Raw genomic sequence first — 22415 nt, 5'->3', positions numbered from 1 at the left:
CCTCTTACTTGCCCTGCCATGATCTGGAGCAGCACCAAATCTGCTCAAGTCGCTCCTTCACCCATGTGCCTGCAGCACCCACGGGCAAGTATGATGCAAGATTTTTGCTATTTACTGAGTACCTGACTGGGTGACCTTGAGGCTTGTCAAGGAAAACAAGTTAGTGTGTGAGCTTAACTTTTTCCTGCACAGCAAATAGCAGTTGCAAAGAGCATCTTGTAACTTACAGACTTGGTTAGCTAAGGAACTGAACTGAGAAGCGAGTGGTGGACTATGCTTTAGGCTTAAAATAAAGACATTTCTTTGCAAGCAGCCTCCAGCTCTCTTTGACATGGTATCGGTGTTCACCTGTAGCATTACTTCAATAATGTAATCTGACCATACCTCTGACCCTGTGTCTTAAGGCTGATCTATACTGGGGTGTCTTTGGAACGCCTTTAACTATGAACTGCAGCTCTGTGTTTCCTGTGCACAAGGAACACTGTGACATCTGGCCTGTGGTTGGCCATACATTGCCCAGGGCACAGCGATCTGCATAATTTTGTCGCCAACTGTTCATGCCAGCTTCATGGTAAATGCTACTGCACAGTGTACTAGAGCTACCTGCACTGGCCCCATAGCCCCAAGGGGCAGGTTTAACAGGGGCAGGCCTGAGCATCAGTCCCAGGAAACAAGCCCTGGTAAGAGTTTGACATTTTCTGTCCTGCCTCCCTGTTACTGCTGCGCTGACTTTAAAAATAGAGATTGTCTCATCTCAAGGCAAAGGCTTCTCAAGAGGGTTAATTATGTCACGTTTATTATCTGCTGTGCAGATCTTTTTAGGCAAATACCATGAATCTTTTTTTAGTTGTATACCAGCTTTTTTTAAACCAAGGGCTGCAGCACCCCTATGCATGCTGCAAAGGTGATGCCGAGTTGGCCCAGCTGGTTTCACCGTAGAGCTGCCTGCCCGGAGTGCCCTGCCCTGGAGGAGCGGGTGGCAGGCAGGTACCTGCTGTGGGCTGTCCCAGCAGTTTGCTCGATGAGAAGGGCTGTGGTACGAATCTGCAGAGGTCTGGTAGCTTGCACAGTAAAAAGAATTTCACGCTAGAAATGTTACCAGAGACTTGTTCAGATAATTCAGTCTCATTCTTTCTCTTACTATAACAGACACCTTATGAGTTCCTGGGTGATATTTATGACATCCTCATGGTGTACCAGCATGGTGCCACTTTGCACTTCTTTTTGTAGGTGTGTGAAAGAGAATGGAAACTGTCTTGCAGCTCAAGGCTAAAAGCGCCATGATCGATGGTGGAACAAGGTGCCAGACGATCTGGTGGGTTTCATTCTGAACTCTGGTTGATGTGCTGGCCCTGTCCATGCTGAAGGTGAAGGGAATGTACTCTTGTTCCTGACACTGCAGACTAGGATGTCTTTTTCTTCTGCAAAAGAATGCTCCTTCCTTTGAGCCTCCAGTGGCGGCTGATGAGGGTATGATAGTCCAGCAGTGGGAAGCAGCCCAGGGAGTGATAGGATGCAACTTCAAAGTAATAGGGAAGAGCTTTTTTTTCCCCTTCTTTTAACTTTCTTTAGAAGATCAAATTGGCAGTCTGCTACAGTCTTTTAATGTTAAAACTTTCAGCGTGTAAGCAATGACCTGTGAAAAGGAGTGTTTGGATGGAGACCCTGTGCATGATGAGGTCTGGCATGTCTATTATGGCCAATTAAAGTGACAGGTAGCAGAGTGTAAACACTCCTGACTCCTGCCGTTCCCTGGCTGGCTGCACTCGCCTTTCTCCTCTGGCTTGGAAAAGGTACAGCAGTTTGAACTTCCTATCCAGAGCACAAAGCAGCCTTTCAGAACCTCTGTGCCCTCTGCTTGTGTGGTTCAGCATGAGCAGCCCCGAAGCTGAAGCTTGGTCTTTCAGTCAAAACCTGTTGTCCCTGAATTGCATGATTGTATGCGATACAGATGTTATCTTTCGAAGGAAATGGAGGCTGGCAGTGCACTGCAGCACAGGCATAGCTTGCCCTCTGTCTGAGGACTCTTTACCAGCTTTCCATGATGCTGTCCAGCACTTGATCCTAGATTTGGATCCTGGGAATAAACTTGCCTTTAGAAGTCCTTTCCAATACCCACATCAGCAGTGTGTGAAGGTTTGCCTTAAACTGAGCTTCAAATATTAGAGTAATGAAACAGTCAGAGGAAGTTACTGCATTGAACAAACTAACTTGTGGCCATAAAATAGCTTCTTACTTGAACAGCTTAGTAAAATAACTGTCCTCTGCACACTGATCTTGAACTATGAGAGATTTTAAGCTCCCAACTATGTGGGGAGACTTGGTGTTCTTCCGTGCTGCAGCAGGAGTTGGAAGCAGTTTCTATGACTTCCTCCCTCCCCCATCAACCTACCTGCAAGCCTCCTCGCTGGATGTGGCAGCCCCTGCTCTGCCTTGTGCTTGGCTGCAGCTGCGTGGGTGAGAGCCAGCAGTCGCTTGCTCAGCTTCCTGGTGGACACAAATGCAGAAGTGTGGTCACACTTAGTGCTCTGCATTTTCCTCTTACATAGTTTTTCCTGTTGCCACTCAGATCACAGAGTAGATCAGCATCCCCCCACTTCTGCCCAACAGCTGAAAGTGAAATATGTTGGGGGAAAATCTGTGCTTTAAAAAAAGTTCATAGCCTACTTGGTGTAAATATGCAAACATTTGTAGAGAAGAGGCGTGTTTCTAAAACACATTGGTAAGAAATGCTTCACACCCATCTTTGTTACCCATTAATTAAGAGAAATACTTGTCTTCCAATGCAGTGGCTTCTTAAATAAAGGTGAGAGTGCCTGGATTTTGTCTATGATGGCCGTACAACAGTAAGTCATGTTTCATCTAAGTCTGCCAAGCCTGGCACACTTCCACGTGACACCTCTTCCCTTCCAGTTGTGGTGAGGTGATTTTTGCTGGGAAGAAACTGGATGGGGGCAGTGCAGGGACTCAGACTTGCATCTGTCCTACAGCGAGCAGATTCAGGTTGTTGGACAGGTACAGGTCAGGGGCGTGATCCTGGTGAGGGAAGTGCCATGGCTGACATGCATGTGGCATTTCTTGTTTCTGGTTGTGTGTGATGGTTCTAGCTCTTGCTAATCAAATTGTCCAGTGTTGTGAGACTTGGATCTTTTCTTCCCTGTCTCCTCTGGAATACTGTGAGGCTGTCTGAATGTCAGGGGTGCTGGTGATTTGGCTGTGATGGGAGTGAATTTTAATTAGGCTTGCTTTTCAGTGTGAATGTATCGATATAGGCATGTTTATGTAGCCTGTCTGTCAGACAAGTTACTAGCCTTCAGTTTGCTTTATGTGCATATTTTAGGGATGGCTTCCAACCTGAGAAACCCCAGCCAGGTCACTGCAGGGCAAGGCAGAGCTGTATTCCCATACCTACCTAATGCTGATGCTGCTTTCCTGCCCCACAAGGATCAGAAGGAATCCATGGGAATTGCTGTCTTCTGGCTCCTGCTTCTGTTTGGGGTGGCTGTGCAAAGGCAGACTGTGCTTACTCATCTGGCTTCAATGCAGCCACACAATTGCCTCTTTCGAGGAAGGGAATTCATTAGTTTCTGTGAAGTGGCCTTGGATCTTTGGGCAGCAGGTGCTTCTATAGAGCAAATTGTTGTTGAATATTCAACAGTTGCTATACAAGCGTCTGGCCAACTGCCTGTGAAGCACTTGGAGTTATCTTGAGCATCCGATTAGATAAAGTGCAGAGTACTTACTGCTTTAAAGCTACCCACGGCTAGGTTGTGTTGGTGGCACTTTAAAGATCATTTGTTGTTTGGGGTTTTTTTATGTGAATCTTCCAAGATTCATAAGCAGTAACTTCATCTCTTTTGACTCGGCCAACAAAAGAGAGAACTGCCTAGCAGAATGAGAAACACAGTGATTCATATTCAGGTTGTCAGAACCTCATTCTCTTACTGATTTTCTGCTAATGGCATGTACACTAGAAACAAGTGACTCAAGATAGAAGTGTCTCCTAATCTTTAACCTACTGTTTAAACTCAGGTTAGCTCTTTTAAGGCTACCTGAATAACACTTGTTCTTGCCAGCCTCTAATTTGGTACATGAAGTACTATAGATATCTAAACTATGAAGGAATAATTTGAGAGGTTAAGCTTGTGCAATCAGTCTTGTCTTGTTCTTTTTTTTTTTTTTTTTTTTGAGTTTAATTTCCTTAGGTGTGGTCTGTAAACAGCTTGTGCTAGGTGGCATCATTGAAAGTATGGTCTTGTGAGAAGCTGTGATCACTGAACAATTACAGCTTCAAATATCTCATAGCTTTAGTCAGTAAGGTGTGGATGCCTGTATATTGTTTACTAGTGATGTGCCCCAATTCTGACTTCCTGTAGTTTTCTTAACTTGTATTAGTTGTTTTAAAGGTGATCTGTCTGTTTTCTTCTACTGGATATTTAGGCCACAAAAGAAAAACTTTTCATTAAATGTGGAATTGTGACAGTTGCACTGAAGGCTGGTTTCACTAAGGGAGTTGATGAGACACCTCAGTGGTGTTATCCAGGTCCCATGCTTCACAGGATTTCTGTCCTGCACATCAGATGTGTTCTTGTGCCTGGAAACACTGCATTATTAGGGCTGTAGTGATTCCCCATCCCTAAGATCTTAAAGCTTAATAGGTAAGAATGTAGTTTCTACCCACAGAAAACAGTCATGCAGGCTTCAGCACAGTGCCTGTCACTGGTCCTAGTTTCTGTACATCTTGCTGAAAGCCATGATCTTTTAGTACTGATTGTAAGTGGACCTTGAGCACTTAAAAGCATTAATAAGCAGCTGATACAGCTGCTGGAGCTGAGCCTCCCTGGCAGCATTGTTTGTCCTGCTGCTTGCTTTGAAAGGGCTGGGGTCTTCAGTGTGTGATTTGGCTGCCAGGTACTTGGAAGAGCAGCTAAGACATGCTTCCTAAACGTCTACTTTGTTTGTTCAGATCTGTGGGGTAGATGCCAGATTTGCAGAGAAGAGGAGTCTGGCAGCCTGGGACGTGGTGTGCTGTGAGGCGTCTGCTTTCCCCGCTGTGAGGAAGCAATGGAGAGCAGCTGAGGGGGAGCTCCTCAAAGGAGCTTGGCTGGCCCATGATCTTCACTTATCCGGTGCCCATCAGTCCCTGAGCTCCCCACAGCTCAAGGATGGGATCAGCAGAAGGGAGGACCACCTTCCAGGAGGGGTTCCAAGTATTGCAGTGAGGCATTTCAGAAGCTGTAAAGCAGGTGTTCAGGCTTATGATGGGTCATTGCCTCCAAAAGCTGATTTCTTTTTTTTTTTTTTTTTTTTTTTTCCCATGGGGCTTAGAAGTGAAAGCTTAGGAGTAGAGCAATTACACTTTGAGAAAGACTGCACAGTACTGACCAGCATGGGTACAGTGTAGTCTGTGCTGTAGCTATAGATCAGAACTCTAATACAAGTAAATATGTGACAGTTAGGTTGCCAGAAAGTGACAGAAAAGTAAAGTAACCCCTTAGCCTTTATAGATGATGCTGCATATTTAATTGCTAGTGGACTTTTTTAAAGACCATCTAGGCCGCTATTAGAAAAAGCAAATGTGTGATGTTAGCTACAGGGAACTAAAAGGGAGTCTTTCATGATCTTCTTGACCTTTACTTTCTTGTATTAATTCGTTTAATACCAGTGAGATTTTCCTGTTGTAAAAACTTGCTTAAGTAGAGACTTCTCCAAGATCTCTGAAAAAGACTTGCCAATTGAGAGGTAGGGCTGTGCAAGAGCTGTTTCTTCCTTTCCTCCTTTGATTTGTGAGGTCCTACTTCAGGGATCCACTGTGTGCTCTGTATCTTTTCTCTTTCCCTCCTGGATGAGACTTCTATCTGGTGCAATTCCCTAACAGCAGTCAGGGCTTTATTGCAGTAAACTTTTTAAGACAAACAGGAGCTCTGTGCCTGTGAGGCTTAGCATGCAGGAGAAAACTTTGGGGAAATGTTAGATAAACAAACACTCTTGGATACTTCTGAAACATCTTAATTGCTCTTAACAATCTTTACTTTTTCAACACCTACTGAAAAGGACTTAATGCTTGTGCTGCCTGTTTGTAGATCCCCAGGTACTAGAAGAGCCTCCAGATACCTGCTCTGAGTATGTACCTAGTGATTCAAACACTGCAGGTGAAGCTGTCCTTTTGACTGCTTGATGTTCATTAGTTAACTAGGTTTGAGCAGGTGGTTGTTTTGAATTTCTTAATCCTTTGCATGCTAAGAGTTTTCACAGTCATATAAACTGGTATTTCAGGAAAAAAATGGAAGGCAGACTTGCATTGCTAGTAGCAGTTTTTGCAAACCTTAGAAGGATACAGCTTCTGTCTGACTTCCCATGTTGAGGTGAAAAAGACACTGGGAAAAATCTGTGTCATCAGCATAGAACATCACTAGTTCTGTAAAAGCGGATTTAAGCATCTGTGGTTCTAGCATAAGAGTGTTGAGAGGCTACAGGGGTTGACTTGAAGCTGTGCTGCTGCAAGTGGTGCCACTGTAACAGCATCCCAGCGAGGACAGCTGGTGCTTGCGATGGTGCCAGGCTGCCAGTGCCTTGGAATTCCTGGGGAAGGAGCCGGACAGGATGACAGCTGGGCCTAAACATCAGGTGTATCCATGAACTAAATGTTTCATTACCTGTGCCAGTAAAGTAAGGTTTAAATGCATTGTTGTCTTGACTCGCTGACAGTAGTTCAATGATAAAGCTGCCTGTAGAGCTTGCAGATGAGCTTTGGAGTGGAGCTCAGAGTCAGAGCATTTGCAGGACTCGCTCTAGAGTCATGAGTTACTGTGTCACGCTGGATGGGAATTGTCAAAGCAGTATTGTGTTTCTACATATCAAAGGACAGAGTAACATCTTAGGCTTTATTTTTTCAATTAAGAATTTTCATTTGTCCCTCAGGGACAAGTAGATAGAAGACATCCTGTCTTGGCTATTGTGCCTGTTTGTGGGGCAAGAAGGGGAGGGAAGGGATAAACAGCAAGAGCAAGGAGTTGCAGTAATGAGAATGACATCTTATTTTAGTTGATACTTAATCAAGATGTGGTTCCAGGAAGCAGGAGCAGATGTCTTTGCCTTTTCTTTTCCCACTCTCTTATATCTTTGATTGTCACCAAGACTTAAATGTTTTAAGACCTGTTGACTCTTTTTTCACTTTATATATTTTTGCCCATACTCAAAGACAAACTAAACTGTTAGCCTTACCTGGCTTGCTTTTGTTTAATTCATAATATTAATCACAGGGCTAACTCTCCGTGACTTCATTTATTATCTTCTTTCAAAGATTGCCTCTTTTATTATAAAACTTTGAGGATATTTATTACTTGCAAGTGCATTTTGATAGTAAATTAGGGTAAAACTGACTGCATTTTTCACCTGGTGTTGTGTCCCTCTCCTATAGAAGAGCCAGAGACAGTATTTGAGCCCTTCTGGAAGCTGCAAGATACCTTAGGGGCTTGCAAGAAGGGGCTTTAAAGCAGGTCAGCCTTTTTGTTTTATGGCTCTTATTCAGTATCATTGTTGCTTACCAGCGCATCCAGAGAATGGCTAATTGCTTCTCCTGTGTTAATTGCCTTTGAAGGATGATCTGAATTGACTCCAAACTCTTCTTTTGCCAGGGTGGTGAAATCCAGGACTGTGCCTACTTGGACAGTGAAAGCACCTACAGCGAGTTGGAACTCTTCCCTGATGACGACACAATGACTCTAGCACAGCAAGAGGTTCACCATGAGTCTGACATGGACAGTGCTATTGAGAGTGCCCAGAGTTCGGAGGCCTCTGACGTGTGTCGAGGCGAGGAGAAGGACAGCATGCTTGGTGGCCTGTTTCTGCCTGGTGACAAGTGAGTGGTGGTTTCTCCCCATGGCAGCCTTGTTTGAGGCATGTGCAAAAAGGACCAGGGAGGAAGTAGCCCTCTTGACAAATCCCTGCTGTGGGAGGCTGAGGATGCCTGAAGGATTGGAAACTTAATATTCATTTACAATGTAAGGGAGATGGATGTCCAGGTCCTCTGAGTGGCTTAGTCTCAGCCCTGGCTCCTTTTGGCATGTTCTGTGATCACTCATGGGACTTGCATGTTGTACATTGAAGAGAAAGTGTTGGGTCTCTCCAGAATGGTTCTTAGGATCTTCTGTGTTCCCACAGCTTCTATATGCTGGAAATAAAACAAATGCTTCCTGCAAAGCAGTGCAATATGGGGAATGCTACTTTAGTCTTTTGTACATCTAGTTATCTGAAGATGTAGGCTCTGCAGATTTGCTTTGCAACTCCATGTACCAGGTTAATTCTGTGTGTTTCTAATTTTCCATAACCTTTAGTGTGCTACAGTAATTTGTGTTTAACACAGGGTGTCATGTGCATGTGTAACCATAGTTTGCTGTTAACACAAGAGTGTCTTCGTAATCCTAAATTGACTCTTCCCAGTTGTGTACCTGGGGGTGTTGGTAAAAGCTGGCTGGGGGGAAAAAGGACCCAATTTGATTTAATCCTGCTTTGAACTGAGCTAATGCAGTACTGCAGGACAGAGCTCATCTTGGCTTGCTTTGCAAGCCTCTGTCCTGTCTTCCCTGTTTCGGGATTGTCATCTTGATTGTGCCTCTTGAACTTATTTCATTGCTAAGGCAGTCCTTCTGTCTTCTGGGCCTCCTCAGATGCTCTCTGTGCAGCCTCATTCCTACTCTCCTCAATTTCTCAGCTGTCTGAGATCTGGCCTTCTCCCATTTGCCCAAGCAACCTCAGACTTTATCAGATAATTCCAGTTTTCATCAGCTCTTTATCAAACTTGTCTCCTTGCCTTGGCATTTACTATTCTTCAAAGCACCCATCCTTGCGGTGACCGACTTTTACCCATACCGCATTTGAAGGAGAATCTTTCCTGCCAGCTGTACCATCCAGGCTCTTGTGAAATGGGTGGGGGAGGCATTGTGCATCCTGTACCTCCTTTCTGGTGGGGGCAGGAACTACTGAGGCTTCCTTAGCTTTGGTAAATCTGTGGGAAAACACTTGGGAAGCCTCATGATTTTACCTTGGCCAGACCACAACACCTGCTTGTTGAAGAAGTAGGTGGATTGTGTATGAAGTGTGCCAGCCCCCTGTGAAGTCCTGCTCTGAAGAACAGGAAATAGTTTTTAAAAATAACGAAACAAACAAAAAAACCCTCACCAAACAAAACACCCGAAAGCCTTCTTTAGAAAGTGTTAGAATGGGGAAAACCAGTTGCTTTTAGCAACTCCCTTGAAAATGACTGTGATTCCTAGACAAGCCTGCAGCTGGTTATAAGCTCAGGATCTACCCTCAGCTTGGACTGTTTCAACCCAAGCAGTTTAAAGTTTGGCAAAACTTATAAATAACTACAAATTACAAGTTCTGAGCAACATTATCAGATGGGTCCAGCAGTGGTGACTGTTTGCACAGCTACCATAAGAGAAACTTAGCTATGCAATGCATGAGGGATAATGAAATACTGAACTTCAGTCTGTTGGCGAGTGGTGATGTTCCAGGGCTATTATGCTGGAGAGTAGATTTTTTGGACAAGTATATGTTATCATCTCCACTGAGGACTGATCATTTACTTCCGTTCCAGGTGGAAGTGTTATGGGGAGCTTCTTCCTAGACTGACTTGGTTAACAATATTGAGATGCAAACAGCTGTTGTAGTTACACAGATCATAGTCACCCAAAACCTTATCAATACAGTATGTCTGTGGCCCAGCAGCTCTTTATGAATAGATATTAATGTGATGTGTTAAGCATCTTACTAATCCATCTCCCAGCCTTGTTAGATAAGTTTTATCTATTTCTAGTATGAGTATTCCTATCTTAATGATCTTCATCCTTTAATAGTGTGCCAGGCTTGACTTGCCCTAATTTCTGTTCATGTGAATTGGATAAATGAATTGCAGGTTATAAATGGATCTCATCAAAACAGGAGAAACAAAAGAGCATACATCTGAAACGTTGGCAGGCTTCCTCTTCTGCTAATTGCTTCTGGAGGGAAGGGATACACAAATAATGCTTGCACCATCCGCCAAAGGAACACTGTGGCATCTCTTGTTTACAGCTCACAAGTGTAGTGTTACAGAAGGAGGAATCTTCCTGACCCCAAAAGTGTAGGGCATGGTTAAGAGGATCCAGGTAGACTCCAAAGAAACCTAGGAGGCAATATTGTTGAGCTGCTGGAGAACAACATCAGCTGGGAGCTACTGACCCATGGCTTAGCTAGTGGAGTTGAAGATACAAGCACTGTGCACTCAAACAAAGGGAGTGAAAAACTTAACCCAATCTGCACAAAGTGTCTGCAAATTGAATCAATGACTGTATTTGCAGAGAGGCCCTGGATTCTGCTTTGTAGTAGGAACAGTAATGTCTTGGGCAACTCTAGGGCTTCACACAAGTGGAACGTGTTTCAGGCCTTAGAAGTGCATTTTCCATAGGGAGAAGTTTGCTTATAAGAACTTGTATGTGAATTTACTGGCTTGTCTGTTTGAGCGCCTTACTGAGGCGGGAGCTGAGCAAACCTATGTAAAATACCTGCCTGTGCAAGATAGCAGACGGCATGACTGCAAGGTAGTCTGGACTCTGAGCAGGAGAATCACCATGCACTCTCTGCAGCATACGTGCTCCGTGATGTGCTCAAAACTGCTCTGCCAGCTGCTTTTCTATGGTGCCTGGCTTTGCTGATCTATTTACCTATATGTTTTCTGTCTCTGAGGTCACAGGGTCCTGCCGTTCCCTACTTGCTTGGCATTATCTGTGGTACTTCTCTGGTAGTAAAGCAGCCTTTTCTTGTCTCTCGGAGATATGGAACACATGTTTTGTCACAATGGAAGGAAAGGCAGGAACCCAGCCTCCGTTAGGTCACATTTGTAGCTTTAGTGACTCTCTGGCATGTGACGAGCTGAAGTTTGTTTCTGACCAGAGACAGTGGCTTGAATGTATGTGGGAGAGGTTTTATGGGGATCGCTGGAAAACTGTCTTGTACATGTTCCTCTCCCTATTCCATGCATTTTGGAGTTGAATGCAGGAACTGTGCATACAGAGCAGAAGTCTCATAAGCAGCTCTCTTTACCACCATGTGGAAATGATGACTGAGGTTTGTCAAGTTGTGCTCTTTAAAGTGAAATAGTTTGTGTTGATCCAAACCTGTCTCACAGGTAGCTTGTTCATAGGCTCTCATGCTTTTATCTTTCAGGGCACTATATCAAATGCACATCAGGTGTGTTTAGCACTTCAGGTTTTTTAGCATAAAGTGGGTTACAACTTCAAATGAGGGGACAAGCAGTAAAGGTGGAAGATTCCATGTGAGGTGAAATGCTATCAAAGTCGGCCTTCGAGACGTTTTGACCTCTTGTTTCAGGTCAAGTCCTCACAACCCTTCTGCAGCATCTGACCTCTCAACTTATTCAACCGCCTCTCTGATCAGTAATGAAGAACAGTTTGAAGACTATGGGGAAGGAGATGATGTGGATTTTACTCCCAGTAGCCCATGCCCTGATGATGAGACCAGAACCAACGCCTACTCTGACCTTGGCTCATCTGTGTCTTCCAGGTTGCTCCTTATTCATTAACAGACAATTTTTCAATTTTGTTCTTCTCTGAGCATGGGTGACCATACCAGAGTTTATTCTGGTTACGTAGACTGAGCTTAAAAGCAAAATGTTATCAGTTCATTTCTTGTCCTCCGATTGATACACTACATTTAGTAATAAGAGCTGTAGCACATACTCTTTCTGATAACCTCTTTTTGGTTCTGTTGAAATAACTGGGCTGTTTTACTTGTAGAGATTTCTTTCTAATGCAAGCAGTAGGTTTCACAGTTAAGGGCTATTATTGGAAGTTATCTGCTGCAAGCTGAAACCCAGCTTAGTACTAGGAACAAGCCCTGATACAGTGGGGAGAAGACCTGTAAGAGAGCTCTTTCTCTTTACTGTTCTGATACTACAGATCCTTAGCACTAACCTGTATGGTGACAGTGCTCTATATGGACAGGAGAGGTTTGTTGGGAACAGGCATCCATATTGACTTTGAGTGTCTTAGAGAACATAAGCGAGTAGCTGCTTTCTGTTAGGAGCTGGAAATGCTGCTACAGTCCACCAGTTTCCTGCATGTGAACTCAGTCTCTGTAGCTCTTACGTCCTGTCACCAAGTCAGTTGCTGATATTAAAATCCTTCTCTAAGCAAGGGAATGGGCGAGGAGGGCTGGGGAAGAGCTGACCATGAAAATGCTCTAGGATTTATCTGCTTGGATCAATAGCACATGAAGATCTTGTGCTTCATTGCTAACACAAGACAAGCTTGCTACATCCCTCTATTCTGCATGCAACCCCCATGTTCTACCCTCTGTTTCAAGAACTTCTGCAATCCAACCTTGCCACTTCTGTCATGCATGCAGAGCCAGCACCCCTCTCCGCTGCCCCTTCATGATGATGGCTTGTGTCCTTCATCCCGTTTCCTCAGGTTTATGCAGCCCCTTCCATCCTCATTCCTGGGGCTATGTGCACTTCATACCATGATTACTCTCTTTTATTTGAGTTTATTTTCTCTTTATCATGCCAAGAGCTACCGTTATCTCCTTTTTAGACCTATGTCCACTTCTCCCTTCCTCCTCATTCTATGGTTCCTTCCACCCTACCATCTGAGGGGGTTCGTGTGACTGCTTCTTACCAGACCACTGTTTTTCATCTTCCTGTTTCTCTCTTGGAGAAAAGACTCTTCAGGTTGCATGCCAGGCTCTAGTGGGAAAATGGACACGATGAGAGGGGACACTGTTGAGGTGGAACATACTGATGTAGCTGCTTTTGCTACATGCATGGACTCTCTGTACCTCTTCTATTCTTCCAGTCACCCAAACTGATTCTTTCCACTGACACCCAGAACAAGTCCTCTGTAAGACTCAACTCAGAGAGGTAGACTTGCTCACAGACTAGCACTCTCCATCATCAGCTCTAAGTTAGATATGCTGTGGTTAGAGGTGGTTCCCCAAGTCCCTTGTCTGTGATTTTGACACACAGTCAAGAGGAAAACCTGTTGTGAGTTGGTTACTATAGCCAGTAACGTCTTTCCTTTCCTGCAAACAGTGCTGGCCAAACACCCCGAAAAATGAGGCATGTTTATAACAACGAGTTACTGGATGTTTACTGCTCACAGTGCTGCAAAAAGATAAATCTACTCAACGATTTGGAAGCCAGGCTGAAAAACTTGAAAGCAAACAGGTAAGCAGCCTATCGCACTGCTTTTAGCAGTGCCCCCTTGAAATGGGACTAGGTAGTAACAGGAGGAGAGGAAGAGGGAGCCCTCTCCTTCCCTGTATCCCATTCTGTCTTACATGTATTGTTCTTAAACAGTGAGAAATTCAGACTTTGACGTCTAGCCAAAATGCTGTTCTTCATTAGCTAGTAAGTATTTTTCTGACTTAAGGTGCAGACAGCATTAATAAACTCAAATATTTTAGCCATTGAGCTCTTTGGTTACAGAGTAAGAGTGATACTTCCAGGATTTTTTCCCAGGAAGTGGGCTCTGCTGTGCTGCTTAATGCAGATCTATGGTTAGCTACTGTTTTCTCCAGGTGGGAAGGAGTGATGTGGCAGATCCTTAGCTAATGCATATAACCTTACACCTCTCCTAAAGCTAGTGGTAAGCAGATGTACTTCATTCCTGTGGGATTTTTTTTATCTTCAAAGGAGCTTGGAAAAATGATGATTCCTATGACAGAAGTTACTTGTGGGGTTCTTTACAATTTCAGCTTTTTCCTTACGTTTCTATCTCTGCCATTCCATCCACTTCTAAACTGTGCTGAACACTTGGAAAGAATCCAGTGCTTCCAACAGTCGTCTACAGTTTTTGAAGCAAATTTATTTGGTGGGCTTCTAGCTCCCCCTAGAAACTGAATATAAATCCTGCCTGTCTGCATAATCCCTGGCACAGGGCACATGGGACTGCTGCTTCTTTTGATGACACAGCAATATAGTACTTGATACAAACAACGCTCCTGCTGTAGCAAGGAGTCTGCTAACACCCAGACCATGACCGGCTAGGGCTTTGGTAATGCTGTGAGTGAGGCTGTTTATACCTGGCTGAGAGTGATGCTCTGACAGAGAGCTGTGTGTCTGTGTGCACACAAAGATGTGATACCCTCTTAACATGAGATGCAGCTGGATATTATGGTTTGGTTCTAGTGCTGTTGTCTGGAGTCTGGTCCTTCATTTAGGTAATACTAGTCTCTGGCTGCAAAAGGGAACTGGGAAGCATTATGGGGAAGGATAAACTAACTGTTTATAAATTCATCTAAAAACTGGGAGTCCATATTAAATCACTAACTCAGTGTCCCTTTAGTGGTGTTTCTAATACTAGTTTCATTCTGATTTACACTGACAAATCTCTGCTGAATATAACAATATTTGCAAATTGACTTATTAATGGTCACAGTAATTTGTGGCTCTACCCATCTTCGCATTGTTGGTAACTGCAGCTTTTAAGTTAGTTGTCTAAGAATATTGTTCACAGAATCGGGTTTTTTTACTTCACTAAAAAAGTCAGTATTAAGTTTCATTGTGCGATTCAACTGGAGTTTAAATTAAGATTGAATCCAACGCTGATCAAATAAGTGTTTAATTCCTATATCATTCCTTCTGTATCTATGTAGCCCTAACAGGAAAATATCGAGCACAGCTTTTGGGAGGTAAGAGTCTTCAACTTTTTTATGAATACATGTGGAATCAGCTGTAACAATTCCCTAAGTGGCGGTGGGAGGAGAGAGGACAAATAAGTTTAGGAAAACAAAAATGTACCAAGACAGGTTTTCAAGGGGAGGGACCTCTATTTGGATAGGGATGTTACAGAATATAGAAGCCATGGCTAGTCTTAGAGCAGGGCCCTGAACTGTAAAGAGCTTTGTTAAGAACATAGATAGTTGCTTCCTTGTCTGCCAGCTTTCTTCCTTTTATACTGCTATTCCATCAGTCCAGCTACTGCTTCTTTCACCCTCATAATGTGGTCCTTTTTGTTGTTGTTGTTGCCAAAATGCAAAGGAAAGCAAAAGCATCCCTTTAAAAAGGACAATCAGAATTGTGATCTTCCTCTGAGTGAATGAACCAGCCCTGGGCTGGGGAGGGCTGTGAGTTTCAAGAATATTTTAGATAATCTCCAGTGTTATGTATTCTGACACTATACTGTAGTGGGAACTGCTTGAGATTTCTTTTTTTTTAAAGAAGTTTTTACTGCATGAAATTTTCTAGATTAACTGTACCAGCCAGTGACAGGGGTGGCCTTATTTTAAATTTCTAATACGGCAAATACAACACAGTACATAGTGTGAATAAGGCCAAGTAGTTTTTAAACTATGTTAATGGTGGTGGCAGATCCTATCAAAAGCAACAAAGAACTCACACCCTAGAACTAATGTCATTGATTGTACTCAGTATGACTTCATTTAGCTACCAGTCTCTTGTAAGATTTGTGCTTAAACAGTTGTAATTTTCATTGAAGTGGTTACACAGATTTTAGCATCAAATGTTCAACGTGCAAAGCAAGCCTATAAGACAGTACCAGACTCTTTTGCCTTCATCCTCATCAAGCAAAATAATTATCCTTCTGATCTTTCAGACAACTCTTCCACAACAGTAACTTCAGCAGCAGTAATGGCAGCACAGAAGACCTGTTCAGAGACAGTATAGACTCCTGTGATAATGATATCACTGAAAAGGTGAGTAGCTGTGTGCATTACAATTAATGTACCCAACAAAATCCTGCTGGAGACATGTATCAATTGACAAAGATCTCTTGCTTACAATTACCAGTAATCTGAAGTTGGTCATTCAAAGTGTCCTTGATACTCCATTAATATTATGACTTTGCTTCACAAAAATGCAAGAACTGTGCAAATACAGTTCTAGGCATTGTGTTAGTACTTCTTTACTGTCTGTTTGCATTGATCACCGTCCAGGAAGATGCAGGGTCTGGGGAACTCAGAATTTCAGAGCTTAATTTTGCTGCTGGCTTTGCAGGGAAATATGCCCCCTTTAAAAAAGATAACATAGCTAAAAGCCAGTTAGGAACAGTGAAGGGGTCTACAAAGAGAGATTCAAACTCTCAGTTCTTTTCCACTTCCCTTTCCAGGTAACGTACCTCGAAAAAAAGGTGACAGAACTGGAGAATGATAGCCTGACAAATGGTGACCTGAAGAGCAAACTGAAGCAAGAGAACACACAGCTAGTTCACAGGTAAGAAAGCATGGAGCCAGTTCTCTTTATCCTGTCAGAGCAAAGCTAGAACAAAGTTGTAGGGAAGGAACATCTCTACCTGTAAAATATGACCAAGTCTTCTTCCTTAATGCTGACATATAAGATAAGGCTTCATTTGAGAAGTCCAAGTGGAATAGGTCTGCTTTGCTGAATTTTCAGCAAACAGAAGCCTTTCAAACAAATTTCTTAGAACAGAGGTGTTACTGTCTTGTACAGAGCAAGCTCTAATGTTATAAAAGGGGGGTTACCACTGTGGGTTTTTTCTTGTGTGTAGCAAAAACAGAAGGCTGGATCATAGTCCCAACTTCATGAGACTGAGAATGAAAGAATAATAGATGAACTGATACCACTTAATTCTATGTGAGAAGATATTGGGAGAAGTTAAATGGCAAAAGAGATGAAGTAGAATGAAATAAAGGAATGGGGAGGAAAGAGAGAGGCAGTGAAGTTGCACCCTTTTTCTTAAAGTACTTGTGAAGCTGTTACTGAAATGAGATCTGGTTTCCCTAGAGTTCATGAGCTAGAAGAACTATTGAAAGACCAAGAAACATCAGCAGAACAGACCTTGGAAGAAGAGATAAAGAGACATAGAGAAGCATATAGCAAGTATGAAAAAGAGAAAGGCACTGAAATTGAACTGCTAAATACAAGGTAAAAAACATCGTGGTGCCAGCTAGAACAGAGCACAAGTTCTTTTCTTCATTTTTACTTTGCATATAAACATAGGCTGCTCACAACCAGACAGTGCACAGATTGTTACAGGTTAGTAGTTCTATAGAGTGGCTGTGCAGTTTCATGTCTAATGCCCAGAAGCTTTCAGGATGCTTTACATTAATGTTTTAATCCACGTGGCCCATGTAGACAGCTTAGCTGGATATTTGGCATGGATTCAAGGAGGGAATTGTGACCAGCTGTAGTGAACACTTGTGTCTGCATTTGTTTCTTGCTACTTTAATTCTTCTTAGATACCTGTTGTTAGGAGCATAAGAATCTGAGGGTCAGTGTAGCATTCCTGGACCTAAAAACAAACAAAAAGCACCCAATAGCACATGATAAAAAAATGCTAAGATTGGAAAGATTTTCTTGTTTGGTCTTTCTATCAAGTGCAAGTGAAATGGCTTCTCAGAGCATGCTACTTTGCACGTCTGCATTCTCGAAGAGGCATCTGCTGTATTATTTTTATTATTGACACAGGGTTCAGCAACTGGAAGAAGAAAATGGAGAGCTGAAAAACACTGTCGCACGACTGAAATCACAAACGGAGAGATTAGACGAGGTAACAACTCATGAGTGCTTGAGTAATTTAACAGCAGCTTGATTTGTGTAGGAGCGAATTAATACAGTGATTGGCCCAGCTTCTTTAATTTGCCTTCCCTAAACAAGATTATTAATAGAATTGGAACACTGGTCACCTTTAGTGGCAGGAATGCCCTGAGACACATGCCAGCTTATGACCAGCTGTGTCTGTAGTTTTGTGTTGTAAAACTGAAGATGGCTCATGCCCTTGCAAACTAGCTATGACGTTCCCATTTATTGTAGGAAAGGCAACGCATGTCAGATAGGTTGGAAGACACTAGTCTGCGACTGAAGGACGAGATGGATTTGTACAAGAGAATGATGGACAAGCTGCGACAGAACAGGCTGGAATTTAACAAGGAGAGGGAAGCCACACAGGAGGTAGGTGTAAAGATGGATGTAAGACCAGGCAATCGCATCTCGTCTGCATGGAAGCCCATCTGAAAAAGAATGGACAGATAGGATGTGAAAACACAACTTCCAATGAATGTATTACTGGATTGTGTTTCTATGGCAGCAGTACCCATAGGGTGATTAATGCTGCAAGAATACCTAATAAATGGCAATCCCTGACCCAAAGGGTTGACAACTCTTTGAGAACTTGCAGTGTTGAATGTGTGCCCCAACATTTCCTTTACTATGTTTGCAAGGGGAATTATACCTTGCAGACACAAAGCTTCGAGATTAGAGCTACTTCCAGCTCCAAAGCAGTTTAAGTGACCTGTGCTTGCATAGAAGACCGAGTGGCTGTATTGTAGGACTATCTGGCCTCAGCCATGATCACAGAGTGGTCGTGTCAGAGTACGGAGTTGCAGCACAGAGATGGCTGCTGCCAGGGAGCGCTGGTTGTGCAGGGGCTGGAGAGACATAGTCTGCTTGTATGCCCACAGCTCATTGAAGACTTGCGGAAGGAACTGGAGCACCTGCAGCTGTACAAGCTGGAATGTGAGCGTCCTGGACGTGGGAGAAGTTCTTCATCCAGCGTGAGTGAATTCAACGCCAAAACCAGAGAGGTGGAAATGGAGCATGAAATAAAACGGCTGAAGCAGGTGGGCAGGGAAGGGCCTCTCGATCCATGTGAAATGTACAGGACTGCTCTGCCCATAGTTGTGACCCCTAGCACACTGTCTTTAGATTTTATCCCCTGCTTCTCACACAAGCACAAGACCTGCATTGCTTCTGTCTAGGACTTTGCACAGGTGATGTTAATTCTGGATGTAGGAAACACCTGTGATTCAGGCAGGCAGGACTTGTCACTGGTGGCACAGAATTCCTGTTAGCTTGCAGCCTTACTATATGTCATCCAAGCTACCTGTGATTTTAAAAATTTATTTTTTTAATGAAACCTTGTAGGAAGAACTTAATGTGTTTTCATCCTTAAATAGGAGAATCAGAAACTTCGTGACCAAAATGATGATCTTAATGGACAGATCCTAAGTCTTAGTCTTTATGAAGCTAAAAATCTCTTTGCAACTCAAACAAAAGCCCAGTCACTGGCTGCTGAAATTGATTCTGCATCAAGAGATGAGGTAATATGCTTTTTTAATCAAGTATTACATCCAGAAATACACATTTTTCAATGTCATTAACTGTCAGGGTTGAACTATCTGAAAATGAACAACTGACATGAACAACAGAAAAATGTGCTTTGCTGGGAGTTCAAGTGTTAGAAGATTGCCTTAAATCTAACTGCTTTTGGGTGTTCCTTCCATTTGTATGACTCTTCCATTTGTGTGTCTCAATTTGAATTACTACAGTATCAGTGAACTGGTTTACAATTAATTTATTTTAACAACATCTGTCTTACAGGGTACTGTGATATTATGACATTAATTTCATACAGAAATTAACCATAGCTAGTTACTTAAATTTTTACTTTATAGACTTTGTTCTAAGTTACTTCATTTACAGGCTCTCACTTAGATCTCAACTGGAACTATATGTTCCTTGTAGCAGAGCTGAATTCTTGGAGATAGTATGTAGTGTGCAAGTAATAATCTGGTAATGCTTTGGAAGATACTGTAGAAGACCCATTTGTATGTGGGCTTAGTCAAGCCTGTATAGCTTCCTTTAAGCTCCAGGACAGATCGTGAGATCAGACCAGTGGATATGTAGGAGCTCCCAGGGAAAAAGACAAGTTATTGGTGAAGGAGATTAAAAGGAATTGTTTGCCTTTCATGCTTTGTTTCTTCTGGACAAAGCTTCCCATTTCTTCAAGAGGAGTCCTGAGACAGACCTTCTTACCCAATCCATACTTGAATGACCCTGTTAGCCTTAGCTTCTGGGCAGTCCCTTGAAGTGAAGTGCATACTTGAGTTTCTTGCTGAACCCAGAGCCCTGTGAAGAAAGACTCTTTAATTGTTGAACTCTAATTAGGTAAAAGCAAATAGGGCTTTTGCTATTGTCAAGAAAAATCTTTATTTCTCCTTCTGAATTTTATAACTCTGGCTCATGTAAGGAGTACCCAGCACTCCCTCTCTAAAGGAGGAATGTGTCTTGCAACTGTGGCCCAATCTTTGTAAACCTCACAGACCTGCATATAAACTTTTCCCATTGTGCCATTTTTCTTATGTAATCAAAATGAAGGTAAGAAACTGAAGATTCAGGATGGGACTTTAATGAAGGCTAATGAGAATGGGCACCCAGATCACATTAGCTTTAGGAGGATCTGGGGCTCTGACACTCCTGGGCAGCTTTGTCAGTTTGGCATTAAGCATGGGGAGTACAAAGACCAAGCAGTCTTCATCTTTGGTGAGTTTGAGGGGTGTTTCTCATCTCAAAGGTCTAGTGAAACACATGTATTTAATAGAGAACATAGAATATTCAGTGGGTTGTTCTTGAGGAGTATGTAGCTGTGTTGTTTTGGGGGGTTTTGGTAGGTTTTTCTTGAGAGAGTATGCATATGATACAGAGGCAGTCCATATTATTCCCATTGCAATACACTGAAATCCTTGTTGTCTTCAGCAGTCTTTCATGCAAAGTGCTTTAGATTTCAGCAGATAGGGAAAAAAATTCTTGCACTGAGATGAACAAGGTCATCCATGATGTGAATACAGGATGGATGGGTATGTTAGATGGGGAATTTGTTTCAGATGACCTGCCAAAAGATCCCTGGTGATGACTGTTCACCACCTTCCTTAACTGTAAAGATCTTTAACCTATAGATCATTTCTAATACAGGTACAGGGAGGAGCTAGAGGTAGAATGCCAATCACAAAAGGGAATTGGTGATTCTGAGCAGGCACTAGTCTCACCTGTCTCAATTTCATGCTATTATGTAAACTAGTGAGAATATTTAAAGAGTAACTCTGAAATGTTGTGTCTCAGCTCATGGAAGCCCTTAAAGAACAGGAAGAGATAAATTACAGATTGCGACAGTATATGGACAAGATCATTTTGGCAATCCTAGACCACAACCCGTCTATCTTGGAAATAAAGAATTGAAGAGAATATGAGAAGGAAAAGCAGCAACTGCCTGACATTTCTGCACATGCCACTGGATCTAAACAACACTCTGATACTGTAAATTAACCTATAAATATATATATATATATATACAGTACGTGTGAGTGTGGGTACGCGGGTGTGTTTATATGATGTTTGGTACACTGTTATTTGTCATTGAATTGGCTTGGTTAGACTTTTTCCATGCACTTTCAATACCTGTGATAGGATGGATACTGTATATTAATGTAATAACAATATAACTGGATCATGCTGTCTTAGATATTGGACAAAATGACTCTACCTCTAGCTGTAAAGGTAAAAAATACAATGGAAGCATACAGATGTGGCCCTAACTTTAGGAGCAAGAATTGTTCTTTCGTTCTTCCAGGAATTTGGGTACCACAAACCAATTAACATACCCAGGTTCAGTTCCTGACTGGTGCTGACTGTGTAATTTCCTATTTGATTTAGTTTTAGTACTTAAACCACACATAGGATTTAAAAAAAAAAAAAAAAAAAAAAAAAAAAACAAACCCACACAAACAAACTTTGGGGAAAAAGACACAAAGTAAAAGGGAAGAAGAGGAAGATATTGCAGAATTGTTGCTATTTGTGAAAAATCATCTTCTACTGGTTTGCCACTGTCAGCATAAAGTGCTTTTTATGTAAGATCACTTTGGAGCTTGCTTTGGGATGCTCTGAGCCAGCCTGCTCTTTAGCGTGTGTGAGCATGTGTATTTTTTTATGCCAGGGTCCCTGTAGCATTGAGGCTAAGAAGCTCTTCACATCTGTTCCCCTATTTTCTGGGGCTTATCATGGGCCGTTAAGATGAATTCTGGGATCCTGCCCCTTCCTTTCACCCTGAATTTTAAAGATTTCACTGAATAAACATGTTCCAGTTCTTATTAAAAAAAAAAAAAAAAAAAAAACAACCAAAAAAAAGAAAAATTGCATGAAATAGCTCACTTTTTAGGGGCAGGAGGAGCAGCCCTTGAAATTGTGTTGAGTTGCCTTCCTGCCCCAGATACACTGTACTCCGTTGGGATTGACATTTTCTGGGCAAACTGTGTGGAGGACCAGCTGGGTCCTAACGCAGTGATGGAGAGAAGTCTGATGTGGAGTACTTTTACCTATAGGACAGTAAAGAGAAAAAAGAGCTTGGTCTTGCAGAAGTTGCCAATCCAGACAGTACACACATGCATATCTAAAGCTCTGAACAGGGAACACATCCTGATTTAGATGAGCAGTTGTGCAAGTGCTTAACTTTAAATGTGTACTGTGACTGCTCATAGAAGTCAGTGGGACAGAACATAAAGTTGAGTGTATGCTTAAATGCTGCTTTAAATAGGGATGGACTTCAACACATGCCTGTGTTCTCCTGAGCTGGATCTATGTACTGTAGGGCTAGGACCTTTTT

At 42.6% G+C, this 22415-nt stretch overlaps 1 protein-coding gene across 5 annotated transcripts in view; it reads left to right on the top strand.

Annotated features, from left to right (window-relative positions):
• The window catches only part of RAB11FIP4 (RAB11 family interacting protein 4), a 122915-nt gene extending 101357 nt beyond the window's left edge, over positions 1 to 21558 (top strand). For 4 of the 5 annotated variants that reach the window (XM_033002311.2, XM_033002314.2, XM_042802564.1 and 1 more), the window contains 12 exons: positions 7638 to 7861; positions 11374 to 11565; positions 13094 to 13228; positions 14659 to 14694; positions 15618 to 15717; positions 16131 to 16234; positions 16766 to 16906; positions 17450 to 17531; positions 17795 to 17932; positions 18442 to 18600; positions 18937 to 19080; positions 20879 to 21558. In XM_033002311.2, the coding sequence (XP_032858202.1) occupies positions 7638 to 7861; positions 11374 to 11565; positions 13094 to 13228; positions 14659 to 14694; positions 15618 to 15717; positions 16131 to 16234; positions 16766 to 16906; positions 17450 to 17531; positions 17795 to 17932; positions 18442 to 18600; positions 18937 to 19080; positions 20879 to 20995 (1572 nt within the window). In that variant the 3' untranslated portion in view covers positions 20996 to 21558. The remainder of the gene's footprint in view (positions 1 to 7637; positions 7862 to 11373; positions 11566 to 13093; positions 13229 to 14658; positions 14695 to 15617; positions 15718 to 16130; positions 16235 to 16765; positions 16907 to 17449; positions 17532 to 17794; positions 17933 to 18441; positions 18601 to 18936; positions 19081 to 20878) is intronic. The other variant, XM_033002312.2, reaches the window with a different exon arrangement.
• Positions 21559 to 22415: the final 857 nt, after the last annotated feature.

Source organism: Tyto alba, unplaced genomic scaffold (assembly GCF_018691265.1).
Source record: "Tyto alba isolate M040663 unplaced genomic scaffold, T.alba_DEE_v4.0 Super-Scaffold_39, whole genome shotgun sequence".
In the NCBI taxonomy this organism is placed as follows: Eukaryota; Metazoa; Chordata; class Aves; order Strigiformes; family Tytonidae; genus Tyto; species Tyto alba.
The sequence above is the reverse complement of the archived record's forward strand: the minus strand, read 5'-3'. Positions and strand labels throughout refer to the sequence as shown.